Genomic DNA, 15,916 nt, shown 5'->3' with positions numbered 1-15,916 from the left:
TCTCCTTTCTGGTTCATAACTCTGAAGGCTCCAACAAATCAGCCATATTGGGAGCTCTGGCTTTTTTCTTGGCAGAGAAGGGAGGGGAAGAAACCAGCAGTTTTTAAATAAGACTCCTTAGATTATAGCTTGCTCTTAAAATCACCAGGAATGACTGCTGTTTTCATACATGTGGTTTTTATTCAGAGGGAATTAATTCTTAATACTACTCAGTGGTCCCTTGGTTCCAGGACCAAACTGAGGATACTGAATCCCTTATAGAAAATGGTGTAGTATTTGCATATCACCTGCATACCCCCCCTGTATATTTAAATCATCTCTAGATGACTTATAACACCTAATACAATGTAAATGCTATGTAAATAGTTGCCGATAGGGGGCAAATTCAGGTTTTGCTTCTTGGAAGTTTCTGGAATTTTTTTCCCCCTGAATATTTTTGATCTGAGGTTGGTTGAATCTGAGGATGCCAAACTTGCAGATACAGAGAGCCATCTGTACTTTGTAGGGCCTGGCACCTTTCTAGAAGGGGAGACTGGGGCTGTTTGACGTCCAGGCCCTGATGTTGTGTTGAGGCCACTTGTGCCTGGCCAGTGGGCTTGCGTCACTCGCCAGGACAGCCATGCTTGGTGGGCGTTGTGAAGGCCCACACTCGCCCCACCCCTCCCCTCGCCTTGCCTCGCCTCACCATGGTCCTGGTGTCCGCACAGCCGTGCCTCTGTGCCAGGTGCCACAGGTTGACGGACAGCTGGTTGAGCCTGTTGCTGCGCAGGTCCCCATGGGCCAAGATGCTGTTAAAGAAGGAAAGGCCCAACGAGCTCTGGCGCTTCAGGGCCTGATACAGAAAAAAGAGGTTACTATCTGGCACTGGGGCTCAGGCCCGGCTCGGTGTTGACGCTGCCAGGGGCTCCAAGGCCAGCTCCACCACGGATCTTCTGGAGGGCGAGCTGCTTAACGTCCCCGGGTTACCCCAGCAGTGATAGGCCGTCTTGCATTCATGCAAGTACAGGAGTAAACTGAACGGTAAGATACGTCTCTTACAGACGTGTCCTCAAGCCACCCAAAGTTTCAGTCACTATTCCCACCCTCTGGGTGCTGGTAATAAAGACCAAAGACAGCTCCCCGTGAATAACGCTCCCCAGTGCCTGGTGCCCATGCCCAGCTTTTATAGGAACCATTAGGTATTCTTCACACCAGATCATTCCTCTTTTGTGTAAAGTCTAACCAAAATGTCAAGAGTAGACCAAACCTGAACCCCAGCTTTGAATGGTAAGACAAAAGGGAAACTAAATCTCCAAAATGCAACAGGCCCAGCAGAAAAGATACCAGCTCCCAAAGGTAAACAGAGGCACCTGGGAAGGCCCAAGTCAGCAGGGTGGGCCTGAGCAGGGGACCAGGTCAGATCACACATCCGTGCGGGTCCTGGAGAGCTGACGCCCGGGCCCTTGCCGGGTGCTCTTGGCTGGCGCTGCAGACATCGGTGCCGCCAGGAGCCTTGAGCGTCTGCTTTGCTCCTTGGCAGCTAGTGGGTGTGGGGTCCTTACACTGTGACAGGTGTGAGCTCTGTGCTTTACACAGCTCACCTTGTTTAATCTTCACAACAACTCTCTGTAGGTAGGCAGGATTCTAGAGCTGGATCCCAACTTCTGGTTATCCAAACACTAATCTAGGTGCTAGTGTGAAGGGACTTTGCCGATGTGATTAAGGTTTTGGACCTTAGGGAGATAATCCTGGATTATCTGGGTGGGCCCAATCTAATCACTTGAGCCCTAAAAAGCAGAGACATTTTTCAGGCTAGAGTCAGAGACAAGTAGCAGAAGAGGAGCGCAAAGGAAAGATGACGCAGAAGGGGAGACCAGAAAGATCTCAAGCTTGAGAAGGACACGGCCCACCACTGCTGGCTTTCAAGATGGTAGAAGGGGGCCAAGAGCTAAGAAATGCAGGCGGCTTGTAGAAGCTGAGAACAACCCTCAGCCAACAGCCAGCAAGGAAACAGGACCTCAGTCCTAGACCGCATGGAGCTGAAGTGGCCAAACTCAAATAAGCTGGGAGGTGGATTTTCCCCTGTGCCTCCTGGTAAGAGCCCAGCCAGTCAACACCTTGATTTTGGCTTTGTGAAACCAGGAGCAGAGAAACTGGCCCAGCCAACACCAACTTCTGACTTACCAAACGGGTGAGATAATAAATGGGGGTGGTTTTAAGTTTGTGGTGACTTAAAGCTGTCATAGGAAACCAGTACGCTCTCATTTTGCTGATGAGGTCAGAAAGCGTCAGGAACTTGCTCAAGGACCACAGCCAGCAAGTGCAGAGTGAGGATTTGAGCTCCAGTCGTCCAATTCTGGAGCCTTTGCTGGTACCCACACCCTCCCATGTCCCGCCCCAGTTTATAAGATGTTCCCAAAGACCCACGGTTAACATCGCATCAGGGGTCCAGATCCTGAAGAAGCTAACAGGTTTGCCCAGTGCGGCTACACAGTTTTATCCAGGGAAATAGGAACGATTTGATGTGGTTTAGACCAATACATATTTTTTTTCCTGCTTTTCCCAAACCTACTAACTGTCCATCTGTCCGTGCATCCTTCCATGTGTGGAGCCCCCAGAGCAGCAGACTGCTAACTGCGGAGCCAACTTTGTTACCTCCTCCTGCTGCCCTCTCCCAAGTGACGATTTGAAGTCTTTTAGTGGAGAAAGAAACAGCGCGATAAAACTGCCAAGGAGCAGCTAAGAATGCAGTTGGGTGAGGGTGGCTGAGTGACAACAGTGAAGAGACTCAAGCCCCCTAAATTGAGCCTGGACAACGGTCTAGACCAGGTGACCGTCACAGAAGCAGCTGAGCCGACTGACCAGCACTGCTGTCAAGGCGCGGGGTCACGCTGGCGGGTCCCAAGCCTGCAGGCACAAGGAGGGAAGGCTGGTAGACTCATTAATTGGCTGGCAACTGCCTGCTTTGGGTTCCTTTGTTTCATCAGTGAGCTCTGCCCCAGTCGGGAACGGGGCAGAGACCATCCAGTGGGTTCCAGCCCATCCTGCTCGCCTTTTCAACTGGCTCTCATCTGATGCCTGAGGAACAGGAGGGCCCTGGTTTCTGCTCAGACCTAGAGGACCAAGCTAACAGAAGACCCTCAAATCCAACTGTAAGAGTCTCCCAGGAGAGGCCCTTTAACTACATTTCTTTGAAGCAAGGGAGAATTTTTAAAAGTCAAACAAGTAAGACAGTATCTTACTGGTTATTTCTCTATTCTGTATCTTCTCAAACATTTTACCCTAAAAGCGCAGTTCGCATGTGTTTTAAATGCACAGCCCATTAAAAGTGAGATCATGGGCTTCCCTGGTGGCGCAGTGGTTGAGAATCCGCCTGCCGATGCAGGAGACACGGGTTCGTGCCCTGGTCCGGGAAGATCCCACATGCCGCGGAGCAACTAAGCCCGTGAGCCATGGCCGCTAGGCCTGTGCGTCCGGAGCCTGTGCTCCGCAACGGGAGAGGCCACAACAGTGAGAGGCCCGCATACCGCAAAAAAAAAAAAAAAAAAAAAAAAGTTTAAAAAAAGTGAGATCATTAGAGACGGGTCTGGGGATGAGCAGGCGGGCGGCCGACGTGCAGAGACCCAGGAAACTGTGAACACATTATGAGAGACCAAACCAGGGCCTCGTCTCCCTACAGAGGTTTTAAATAGAAAAGAGCTTCTTTTGTTTCTTTTCCTAGGGGAATTGTCATTTGCAGGAAGTTGTAAGCGACTGGCATGGTTCCCAGCCTCACCAAACCCAAACAAACAGCTTCATAAAGCTCCTGACTAGGGCAGGGCTGGCTCCTTCACGTGCACGTAGAGGACAATTTTGGAAGCAGGGCTGATACCAGCGCTGAGAGCTGAGACACTCAGCTCGGGCACCAGCGTTGGCCTTTCACAGCGCCCAGCTTGGCTCCGCGGCAGACGGAGAGAGGTCTGAGTGCTCCGGGCTCTAGAGGCCTCCCCTCCCAGGGCCGCCTGTGCTGACTCTCACAGCATGCTGTTAAAATGAAGGATGACATGTTCCATCTTAGCTCAGTCCACCCATACTTTTTTCTAATAAATGTGCATATATGGGCAGACATTTTCAGTGAGAGTCCCTGGTATTTATGTGAGTTGAAATGCACTTCAGAAACTTGCCAGCCCTGCTACTCTTTCAGAATTATTTCAGAGTCGTTATCACAGTCAACACCTCCTCCCCCAAGAGAGAGACAAATGTTAAAATAGTTCCAAATTATATGGTTCTGGGCTCTTTTTTGTTGTGAGCGTGGAGGTCCTAGACTGTGGTCTGGTCGTTTATGCTGTCGGCAGCCACCTGTGATTAGACCCAGCCTGTTGCGTCAGAGTGAAGAAATGCATTTTCAAGCCCCGGGGCACACGTTTTTTGGGCACGTCGTGTCAAACACACAGTCCTGCTCTGGCAAGAAGCTAGAGCCAGAGCCCTTGGCCGTAGGGATCAGGGAAGGTGCTAAGAATCCTTCGCAGCAGGGGAGTGACCAGTGCAAGCTGAAGGTGAAGGACTCCATTTCTTCTGCAGCGTGATGAGGGCTCTCTCCTGAAAGCTGCCTACCGCAGAGACGAAGCTTATAGGCTTTCGAAAAAGGCCTTTCAGTTGGAGGAGGGGAGTTACCTTTACTAACACTAACTGGTTTGATAAACCAGTTCCTGAAGAAAGTGGGGTTCTGATGCTGCCCCCTCCACTGACAGCCAGTGCCCTCCAAGTATTAACTCCCCAGCATTCTACAGCCCTGTACCCAGGGGGCCCCAGGGTCAGTGGGACCCTCCCACAATCCTCCCTCCCTAGAGAGGGCGCTGGGAGGCACTTGGGGCCCCCAGGGCAGCAGTGGTTCCATGTTTTCCATCTGCCCTTTGGCCTGCTAACCTTAAGGCTGGCCCTGTGTGCAGTGCCCCTGACCTCTGCAGTGGCCGCTGGGGAATGGAGGCTGGAAAAAAATCCCTCTCTCTCCAGGACCTGCTTGAATACCCTGGGGAGAATGCGAACGCGGGACATACATGTATGGGTGTGTGTGTGTGTGTGTGTGCATGTGCGCACGCGCACCCGCAGCTATAGAATATTCTCATGGTTTCTGTGGCGGGGTGGGGAAGGGGGGAAGGGCAATGGTGGCATTCTGTACAGTCCTGGAAGTGAGTAAGAATTAAAAGTCCAGTTTGATCTTATTTTGTCTTCAAAGGATTTAGTGGGGTGGGGAGTAGAGAAGCAAATCCTAAAAATGTGAGACTTGAGGTTTGGGAAGGAGGGAGCTGGGGAAGCATGTGGGCAGGAAGGGGAGGGCTGGAAAGCCACTGGGAACCCTGCAGTCTGAAATCTGTCCTGGGTTTGGGAAAGGGAATTGGAGGGGGTGGAGGGTGAGTGGCAGTGAGAGAAAACAGGAATCTGCCAACATGAGGTCAGGAATGAGCTGTCAGTTTGTTTAGAGCAGCGAAGAGCAAGACTGGCAGGGGGTGGGGCAGACATGGAGGCAGAAGCCTGACATGAGCTGCCCCAGGGGAAGGACGCGGAGAAAGGTCAGGCACGGGCTTTGACTCCAGAGTCACTGCCAACCTCCCCACCCTGATTACACAGCAGGAATCAGCCTTAACCCAATGTCCACCAAGCCTGAGACGGAGCTTCTGGGATCCAACTGTCACCCACATGTTTGAGCTGAAGCTGCAAAAATGGAGTAACTGGGGAAGGGTACCAGGTAGTTATTTAGATCGTACTATAATTTGGAACTTATTTTGAAATCAGTCAACCATCTATCTATATGGAGAATATGGGAAAAACTGCTCTGAAAAGGCAACAACGCAACATCTGATAAAGGAATATATTCTGTGGATCGGAGCATGGGTTCTAGAAGATTGCCTGGACCACATTCCATAGCTACCACTCTAGGATTCAGTTTCCTCATCTGGAAAATGTAAAGGGATAACAGCTGTTCCCACTCATGGGGCTGTTGTGAGGATTAGGTGAAACCACACACGCAAAGTTCTCCACACTACACTTACGTATAAGAAAGGCTGGGATGGGAATTTCCTGGCTGTCCAATGGTTAGGACTCGGACCTTTCACTGCCAAGGGCCCGGGTTCAATCCCTGGTTGGGGAACTAAGATCCCACAAGCTGTGGGGTGTGGCAAAAAGAAAGAAAAAGGCTGGGCAAGCATAGCCTACTATCATGGTTGGACAACACCGTATGCCGCTTCTTAAAAGGTAAGTGGTAAGGCCTTGACCGAGGAGGGTGATGCAAGTGGCTACGGATTCACGCTTGGGGATCTGGGTGGGAACCCTGTTCCGTCACAACCAGAGGAAACCAGGAGCTCTGGAAACCTCGCTGAGCCTCGGTTTTCTTTCCTGTCCAAGGAGAGTGAACGCAGCACCTACATCACAGGGCTGTTGTGGGCCTCAAAGAGCTAAGGTGTGGAAAGTGCAGGCTGTTACTCAACATGCGCTGACTAAGCGCCCTCTGTATGCCAGGTTCAAGGTGAGGACGCCGGGGTGGGTGACAGACGGATCCCAGAGACCCTGTCTCAGGCACAGGCAGGTCTCCGAGACCCATGTCTCGGGGTCCCGGCCACATGGAGCTACATTCTCGTGGGGGAGGCAGGCGACTGAGAAGTGAACACACAGAGCATTTCAGAGAATGCCCGGGCGTCACAGGGACAGTTCAGAGGGACGCAAGAGCGTAGTGGCTGCTTGACACAGGGTTCGGGGAAGGCCACTCTGAAGAGGTACTTGAGCTGAGACCCGAATAATGAGAGGGGTGGCCAGGGCAACCCTGGGGAGGCACAGTGCAGGCAGAGAAAATGGCAGGAGCAAAGGCCCCGGGCCCTCGATGAACAGGCTTCACACAGGCGCGTTACTCTGGACGAACCAGTGTCCAAGCACCCTGGGAACGCGTGCTTTCAGGGCATGCGGTGGGGATGGGGGCGGCAGGGGCACCTACCTCATCCTTGGCCAGGGTCTTCAGGTGCTCCAGGATCTGAGCCATCACCGTCTCGCACAGCTTGTTGTTCTCAGCCAGAAACTTGGAGTCTCCCCCGTACAGGCTGTCATTGGAGTCAACTGGTGGAAGAAAGCAGAGCAGTGAGACATTCCCAAGCCCAAGGCCATGGAGAGGCAGCCGTGGTGTCAGCAGGTGGCAGGAAATCACAGCAGGGCAAATGGAAACGGCCAGAATTTCCCACGGGCTTGGGGCCTTGGGAATCATGGAGAAAACACCTGGCCTTCCAGACAGTCTAAGCCAGAGAGCTCAGACTCTGAAGTCTGTCCCCTCCGGCCCAGGCATGGAGGGGGACAGCAAGCGTCGCAGTGACCATCAGAATGGCTGTCAGTACTGAGCACCGGTGTGCCAGGCACTGGGCTCAGCGCTTCACAGGTGTTACCGTGGAGTCCTCATAACCGGCACGTGCAAGAGATGACAGATGGAGACACTGAGGCTCCGAGCCTGTCCCCGCCAGGATCCCAAACGGGGAGGCTCCCGTCAAAGCCTAAGCAATTAAGCACCGCCCCCAGCCCCCTGCCCTGTCACTCCACCTCAGAACTTCTGCAGATGGAACAGAAGGTGCTCTACGTCTTCTCGCAAACCTGAATCCTTTCACTAAAGTCCCCTCTCTCCTTGGGCGCCTCCTGTGACAGCCCCTGTCTAGAGAAGGAGCGGCTGCAAGAACAGCCTGAGCTTGACTCCCCCTCTCCCTCCTTCCCATCGACCTCTGGGTAAGGGAGGAGAGGGACTCTACAGGGTGCTGTTTTGCGCTTGGTTTTTTTGCATTTAATGATTCCTGGAGCTATTTCCATATCAGCATATATGGATGTGCTGCTTTGCTTGTACTAGCTGAGCAGTAGTCTATTGTGTGATGGACCAGAATGCTTTTGGTTGGTCCCTCCTGCGGACACTTCAGTGGTTCTCTTTCTTTTTTTTTTTTTTTAGTGGGGGAGGCGGTGAGGGGTCAGGGCCAGGCTGCTGCAAAGTCTTAGCGTCTGTAAGGGAACCACAACCTCTGCCTTGCAGAGTCGATTCTTTCCCTCCATGCCTTTTCTCACCAGATCCTTTTTTAAACTGCTTTCACCCCAACTCCCAAATGCCGACTTGTACGTGGCTGAGCATAGCTGTTTCCGGTGTGAATGAGCGGCGCTCAGTTCAGTGCAAAACCACTGGAGCACCCTCAGCGCTAAGTGGTCAAGGAGAGGAAAAGTGCAGTGGCAGCTCTTAGATGTTTCTGATCTGGTGGAGGCCTAAAATTTGGGCCACTGTCCCAGGTGCAGTGACATCTGATAAAGCAGAGGCCGTGCAAGTGCCTTGGGGGGGGGCGTGGCTGGGCTTACACAGCCATTACACACAGTGCCAGTGCAGTTCATGGTTTAGAGACGTTGTCAATAAACCGGTTCAGCTTAGCTCATCTGGGGGAATGTGGTTTGCTGTGCTCTTCTCGGCCCAGCTCGTCCCCATCCCTAGGATCCTGTCTCCTAGGCATATACAATCAAAAAGGGATGATACATATGAGATCACAGTAAAGCCCGTGAAGTTGTGTGATGCAAACAAGAGGTGACACCAAAAGCGAGGGACACGGGGCACTTGTTTAGCTTGCAGATAGATGGGTGAGGCTGACAGAGCCACAGTGGATAGCCCCATTATGGTCAAAGTCACCAGCCGTCAGTCAGGGCCTGCATAGAACTATTCCCTGGACTGCTGGCAACGAGCTACAGAACCAGGGGATCAGGTTAAACAGGCATTGGCCATGAAGACAAGAAAAGCCAAGGTACAATGTGCAGGGACGGCTTCTGAGCTTTTAAGAAAGTGACCCCTCTTAGGGTCACTTATAGGAAAATTGGCAAGTACATCAATGTATCAGAAGTACATCTTAAAAAAAAAAAAAAAAAAAAAAAAGAAGTACATCTAAATGGGCTACAATTTTAGAGGAAAAAAAAGTTCAATTTCACTAGTGATCAAAGAACAGAAAACTAAAACCACAGAAGAACTTTTAAAAAACCATCACCTATCAGATTAACAAAGGTGAGAAAGAATACCAGGTTTTGATGTAGGCCTGGGCAAACTATTGGTGGGAGTACCATAGTTTGGAAATCAGTAAGAAAAGCCTTAAGAAATGTCCAGTACCACTTCACACCCGTTAGGATGGCTGTTATTTAACAACAACAACAAAAAGGAAAATAAGAAGTATTGATGAAGATGTGGAGAAACTGGAAGCCTCGTGCATTGCTGGTGGGGATGTAAAATGGTGCAGCTGCTGTGGGAAAGCAACTCCAGGATCCAGCAACTCCAATGCTCAAAGGACTTGAAAGCAGAGGCTCAAACAGATACATGTACATGAATGTTCACAGCAGCATTATTCACAAGAGCCAAAAGGTGGAAACAACCCAAGTATCCACTGACAGATCAAAAGATAAGCAAAATGTGGTTTATCCAAACAGTGGCATATTATTCAATCACAAAAAGGAATGAAATTCTACTACATATTACAACATGGATGAACCTTGAAAGCATTATGATAAGAGAAATGTGCCAGACACAAAAGGACAACTAGGGCTTCCCTTGTGGCGCAGTGGTTAAGAATCCGCCTGCCAATGCAGGGGACACGGGTTCGATCCCTCATCCGGGAAGATCCCACATGCCGCGGAGCAACTAAGCCCGTGCGCCACAACTACTGAGCCTGCGCTCTAGAGCCCGCGCGCCTAGAGCCCATGCTCCGCAACAAGAGAAGCCACCGCAATGAGAAGCCCGAGCACCTCAACAAAGAGTAGCTCCCGCTCACTGCAAATAGAGAAAGCCTGTGTGCACAGAAACAAAGACCCAACGCAGCCAAAAATAAATAAATAATAATTTTTTTTTAAAAAAAAGGACAACTATCGGGGCTTCCCTGGTGGCGCAGTGGTTGAGAGTCCGCCTGCCAATGCAGAGGACACGGGTTCGTGCCCTGGTCCGGGAGTATCCCACATGCTGCGGAGCGGCTGGGCCCGTGAGCCATGGCCGCTGAGCCTGCACGTCCGGAGCCTGTGCCCTGCAACCGGAGAGGCCACAACAGTGAGAGGCCCGCGTACCGCAAAAAAAAAAAAAGAAAAAAAAAAGGACAACTATTGTGTGACTCCACTTATATGAGGTACCAAAAGAGGCAAATTCATAAAGACAGAAAGTAAAATAGAGGTCACCAGAGGCTGGGGGACAGGGGAAGGGGGAAGTTATTGTTCATTGGGTACAGAGTTTGTTTGGGAGGATGAAAAAATTTTGGAAATGGGTAATGGTGATGGTTGCACAACACTGCAACTATATTTGATAAAACTGAATGGTACATTTAAAAATAGTTAAAATGGTAAACTTTATATGTATTTTGTCAGTATGTATATTTTACTCCGAAAAAAAAAAAAGTCTAAGTACAGAAAAAGGTCAGATCTTTGACTTGGGAAAGCCCACTCCAAGGGATTTATCCTACGAAAATCATCCCCCCAGTTGCACAAAGATGCATATATGTGATATTGTTTCATCATAGAGGACAATGTTCATTGTATGTTCAATGTATGTTCATTATAAATGTTGTGTATAATGGTGAGAGGAGAAGCAATGGAAATATCTACCAAGAGTTTTGATTAAATGCTCTGTGGCATTAGCATTAAATAAAATACTATGAAGACAATAAAAGTATATGATCTATAGTTGTTAACTACCATGTACTACACTATACTATACTATTGCTACAATATACTATTACTGAAAGATATTTATAATATACTGTTAGTAAAGTGACAAACCAGTATACCTATATACCACACACAGACATATATAGGCATATATTTCCTAATTTATAACTTCCTAAGAACCAATTTTTTCAATTAAAAAATTATATTTTATTATTTTATATATTTCCTGTAATCTGTCTTGAATCTTTTGGGGAGTGGTACGGGTGTAAGCATATAGTAACTAACTGACTGACAAAATAATTTCAGGGATGCTTCATGTACATTTCTAGTTGCTATTTCAAGAATAACTCCTTCTTCTACTTCAATAAAATTGTACATAATATTCCTTTAAAATTCTTACATTTTATATTTAACTCCCAATTAGGCATTTGGGAAAAGTATGAAGGAGGAAGAATGACACTATGAAATGTGTTTTTTAATGAGCCATTCTTTGCTTATCTTTTTCCAAATAAATTACTACTGAGTTTCTAAGTGCGGGGGGAAAAAAATAACTCCTTTTATCCCCAGCTTTTTACTTAAACAAATGTCAAGGCTGCAGAACAGTGGGAATAACAGTACACTGAAGCGCTGCCTCTCTCTCACCCAGCATCACCAGCTGGTGCCGTTTTGCCACTTCTGTGAAGCTCTCTCGCTTGCTCTCGCCACACTCTCACGTACACACAGATGATATATACGTCATTTTGTTTGGCTGAACCATTTGTGAGCAGGTTGCAGACATACTGCCTGAGGACGAGGGGAAGAGCTGGGCTCCTTGCTCCCCAGCTTCTCCGTCCGCATGCAACGTCTACTCCGGTTCTGAACTGCCCCTCTGGGGGGAATGTTCTGGGAGTGCGCTCCTGGGTCGGCTGCTGGCTTTGAAGTCGTTCCTATGACACAGGTTTGTAGTGAATTGCCCTGGGTTGCAGGCATCCGTCCCAGGATTTCTGAGACGGCTCTGGCTCTGACTGCTGTGTTTCAACTGCTGTCCATGACGTGGAAGACAGAAGTTATTCTTGTAAGAAGAGAAAGAATTTGATTCAGCCATTCACCACCATCTGATTTTGCAGGGTGGCAAAATGCAGCTGGTAAAAGAATTTCTCACACCTGCTGCTGAGGACTAGGCTAGTTCCTGGCATAAATTCCCAGTCTTACTCGGAGATGGAGTAACCTACTCTCATTCGAATTAGCCCAGCAGCAGGGGAGAAGTGAGAAGGCCTAGGACCACCTGTGGCCAACCACCCAAGCTGCAGGCGTCCTTCCCAGAGGGGTCAGAGCCGCGTTCAGAGCAGCCCGCTCACACACGCAGAGCACCGACTAGGTGAGGGCCTGCTCTGCGCCAGGTTCCAGGACCCAGAGACCCGGTGGGTAGGGAACGGGCTGACCTGGTCCTGCCCTCACAGAGCACACGGTCCACAGGAGGTGCAGACGAGCAAACGGGCAATCACGACCACATGGGCTGCATGGCAGGAGAGGGCGGCCTGGGGGTCCCTGGATCCTAAAATCTAGGCTTGGGATGGAATTATAGAATCAGTGAGATCCAGGCTGAACCCTGAAGGTGGAAAATTCACAGAGAAAGTGAAAAACGGGGTCAGGAGTGGGGAAAAGTGTTTCCATGCTAACACTTGGTGCTGATGGAGGGAGAGAAGTGCAAAGTTGACAGTCAGAAGTAATTTGGCCTGGCCAGAGCGTAAAGCAGGCCTGAGAGTCCAGACTGGCGCTCACAACGGGGAGAAATGAGATCCCTGGCAAATGGCTACTAAAAATAGCCATTTTTAGTAGCCAGAATCTCTGCATCTGTCTGGCCCTGGGGTCACAACCCTAAATGCTTCAAGGGCCTGGCAGGTCACGTGGAGGAGTGAAGGGGCTGTGCCACCTTCCCACAGGCCCCTGAGCTGTACTCTTCCAACTAGACATCTGCGTGTTAAATAAATAGACATTCAGTGCCAGAAGTGTCCTGCCCTTCCACAGCAAGCACACTCTCTCGCACGCTCGCATGACAGCACTGGAGTTATGGCTCCAGGTCATTTCAGAACATTCTCTTCTTATTCATCTGGAAAGAAAACAGCCAAGGCATCCTTCGTAAATGCAAAAAAAAAAATCTGACCCCAGTCTTTGAAAAGTTCGAACCTTTGTCAGCGCTGTCTAAAGAGCTGCCTCGACTAAGAAAGAGATGGGAAAATGGAGCCTCCACCCCTGCAAAGCCTCCCGGGGCCCCGGGACTCTCTGCTATGAAGACAACTGTCAGGTCACAATTGTGCACCCAGAGTCAACAGCTGGGCCAAGAAGGCAGCAAAGAAAGCCCACCCTTCTGTTTTCATCTCTAAAAGCTAGAAAACTAGACTCCGCCTGTCAAACACAGCCACGCTCCCTGTGCTGGCGTTCTGGCTCCTACAGTCCGCCCTGCTGTGCTGTGTAGACAGGATTGTGGATCTGTTTAAGGAAGGGAAGAGCGAGGAGAGGGCTTGCCCCTCTCATAGGGCCCAGGTTTACAGACCCACTTCCACGGCAGCATCTCGTCCTCAAAAGTTTCTCTGTTGTTCTGAGCCCCCCGCGTGCCCTTCACAAGAGAGGCAGTAAAAATGCCAACGAATACAGGAAAAGCTCACCCTCATTAGCCATCAGAGAAATGCAAATTACACTCATCAGAAGAGCCAAAATGAACAAGACTGACCATATCAAGGGAACAAATGGAAATCTCATTCATGCCTGGTGGGAGTGTAAACTGGTATAACTATTTTGGAAAACTGTGAGACAGTACCTACCAGAGCTGAGCATAAGCAAATCCCACCAGCCAGCATTTCCACCCTGGGCATATACCCGACAGACATGAACCCCAAGAGTTACATATTCAGGAATGTTTACAGCAGCACTCCTCACAACAGCTCAGAACTGCATCCACAGGGGAATGAAGAAATTCTGGTATATTCATACGATGGAATACTATGCAGCAATGCAAAAGGATGAACAACAGCTACACACAACACAGAAGAACCTCACAGACGTAACACTGAGTGAAAGAAGCCAGACGCCAGAGAATGCTTGCTAAATGAGTCCATTTACAGAAAAGTCAAAAATCGGCAAACTAATCTGTAATGTTAGAGGTCAGGAGAGCAGTGTACCTTTAGAGAGGAAAGTGGTGGTGCTGAGTGGACGGGGGCATACAGGGGACTTCTGGGGAGCTGGTAATGTTTGATTCCTCTATCTGGGTGGTGGTTACTGGGTGTGTTCACCTTGTGACAATCTGCTGAGCTTTATGGTTTATTGTATGGGTGTACTATGATATACTTTAATCAAAATATTGTTACTTTGTAATCAAGGAGGCAGCATAATGCATGTAACCACAGTGAATTCCACTCCGAGCACTAACTGGCCCTGAGCCCGGGAAACCACACGTGCTTGGTAAAACCATGCTGTCTTTCGGTGTCTCCCCTTGCTTGTGTGTAAAATGGGGACACAAATGCCCGTCCTCCTCATAATGCTGTCAGGATTAAAGGAGAAAGAGGCCCATGGAGTCTGGAGCCGTGCCTGGCACACAGTAGGAGCTCAGATGGCGGGAGTTATCATCATTGACGTGAACCAACCTCCCCAAGTTACATCTTTACGTAACCTCAGCCCCCAAATCCCAGCCAGAGGAAGCCTCTGAGAGTTATAACAGGAGGCCATCCTTAGCACTGCAAATGTGTTCCCTAAAATATCCAAGTGTAGAGACAGTCGCTTAACCCCTGAAGTATTCATTTATTGGCCAAATTGATTGTAATAGGGCCATTTTTTTGGAAACCAAAAATCGGAACTGGGGCTCTGACAAGCAGGAAGATGCTTAGGCTCAGTGGGCAGAGGTCTGGAATTGGGACTGTCCCCTATTATGTCAAGGACATGAGGAGGCTGCCCCCAAACCTGTAGGAGCAAGTTCAAGACGGCTGGTTGCATGTTGGGGAGCAAGGCCATCCCCTTCTTCTAAGCACCTGCTCTAAGGGTCCGGGTCAGGACCCACATGAAACTGGTAAGGAACAGGCCTGGGACGAAGGTCATGCATGTGCATATGTAATCACCGTTCTAGGTTATTCTGTGGCACATCCAAGACATCACTGATCCAAGAGAGTGCTTCTCTGAACTCGTCTGTTTGCCAAAATGATCTTGGATGCTTGTTTTTTTTTTTTTTTTTTTTTGCGGTACACAGGCCTCTCTCTGTTGTGGCCTCTCCGGACACGCAGGCTCAGCGGGCATGGCTCACGGGCCCAGCCGCTCCGCGGCATGTGGGATCCTCCCGGACCGGGGCACGAACCCGCGTCCCCTGCATCGGCAGGCGGACTCTCAACCACTGCGCCACCAGGGAAGCCCGTTGGATGCTTGTTAAAGATACAAATTCTCCGGCCTCTTCCTGGGGATTCTAATTTAGAAGAGACAGATGGGGCCCAGGAACCTGTATTCTTAAGAGCTCCCCAGGTAATTCTTACACTGGGCAAATTTATCAAGACCCTGGACTAGAAGCTCATGGTGGGTAAAACGCAAGGGGATTAAATAAAAGAGAAAATGAAAACCCTGCGCTTGCTGTTCTGAAGTTCAAACACAGTGCGGCCTGGTGGAGGGACCCAGCTACCTTTGTCTACGTGGTAGAGGTAGGTCTCCTGGCTCATGGCGGACAGCAGGTGCAGGACACAGGTGTAGATGCGGATTTTCTCATCACTGTTGTCCTCCCACGTGTAGTCCTGGATCACGTTGAGCAGCTCTCGAACAAGAAACAGGACCCCGTGTTCAGGATGATCCTAGTGGAGGACCAAAAAAAAGGATAAATAATCCTAAATGTGAAGCAGGAGGAAAAAAAAAAAAAAATCAAGACAGAAACCCAGGTCCCTCCCTTTAGCAGCTGTAGAGAAATTAAAGTGCCAGCTATGGTTAAACAATAGAGAGAAAAGTGACACAACGTTGTTGACACCGCTAAACAACACGCTCCAGTCTGGGGAGACAAGCTTTGAGAGCTCTAGGTCTGAGGAAAGAAAGCAAAACTACCGGTCAGTTTAATGGTCTGTTTCCAAAATTACAGCCTTGCTCTTATGTCCATAACAGTAAAAAGCCCTGTTCTTCCAACTACAAAAGCTAGATTGCAGGTCTCGTTGCAGACGGCATAGCAGAAGCCACCTACCTCGGGTAAACCCCCAAATGATCACTGTCACCACCAAAGGCACCGACTTTAAACACAGCCTCACTCTTTAGGGCATTCCGCAACACTCAC

General features: G+C 49.6%; 1 protein-coding gene across 2 annotated transcripts in view; it reads right to left on the bottom strand.

Moving 5' to 3' along the window:
* VPS35L (VPS35 endosomal protein sorting factor like) overlaps positions 1–15,916 on the bottom strand; it is a 130,778-nt gene that overhangs the window by 585 nt on the left and 114,277 nt on the right. For both annotated transcript variants that reach the window (XM_059036954.2, XM_067012677.1), the window contains exons 28-30: positions 15,284–15,449; positions 6,944–7,062; positions 686–832 (exon numbers count right to left, since the gene is read on the bottom strand). In XM_059036954.2, coding sequence (XP_058892937.1) covers positions 686–832; positions 6,944–7,062; positions 15,284–15,449 — 432 coding nt within the window. The remainder of the gene's footprint in view (positions 1–685; positions 833–6,943; positions 7,063–15,283; positions 15,450–15,916) is intronic.

Source organism: Kogia breviceps, chromosome 14, assembly GCF_026419965.1.
Source record: "Kogia breviceps isolate mKogBre1 chromosome 14, mKogBre1 haplotype 1, whole genome shotgun sequence".
Classification (NCBI taxonomy): domain Eukaryota; kingdom Metazoa; phylum Chordata; class Mammalia; order Artiodactyla; family Physeteridae; genus Kogia; species Kogia breviceps.
This window is presented reverse-complemented; position numbering and strand designations above follow the sequence as displayed.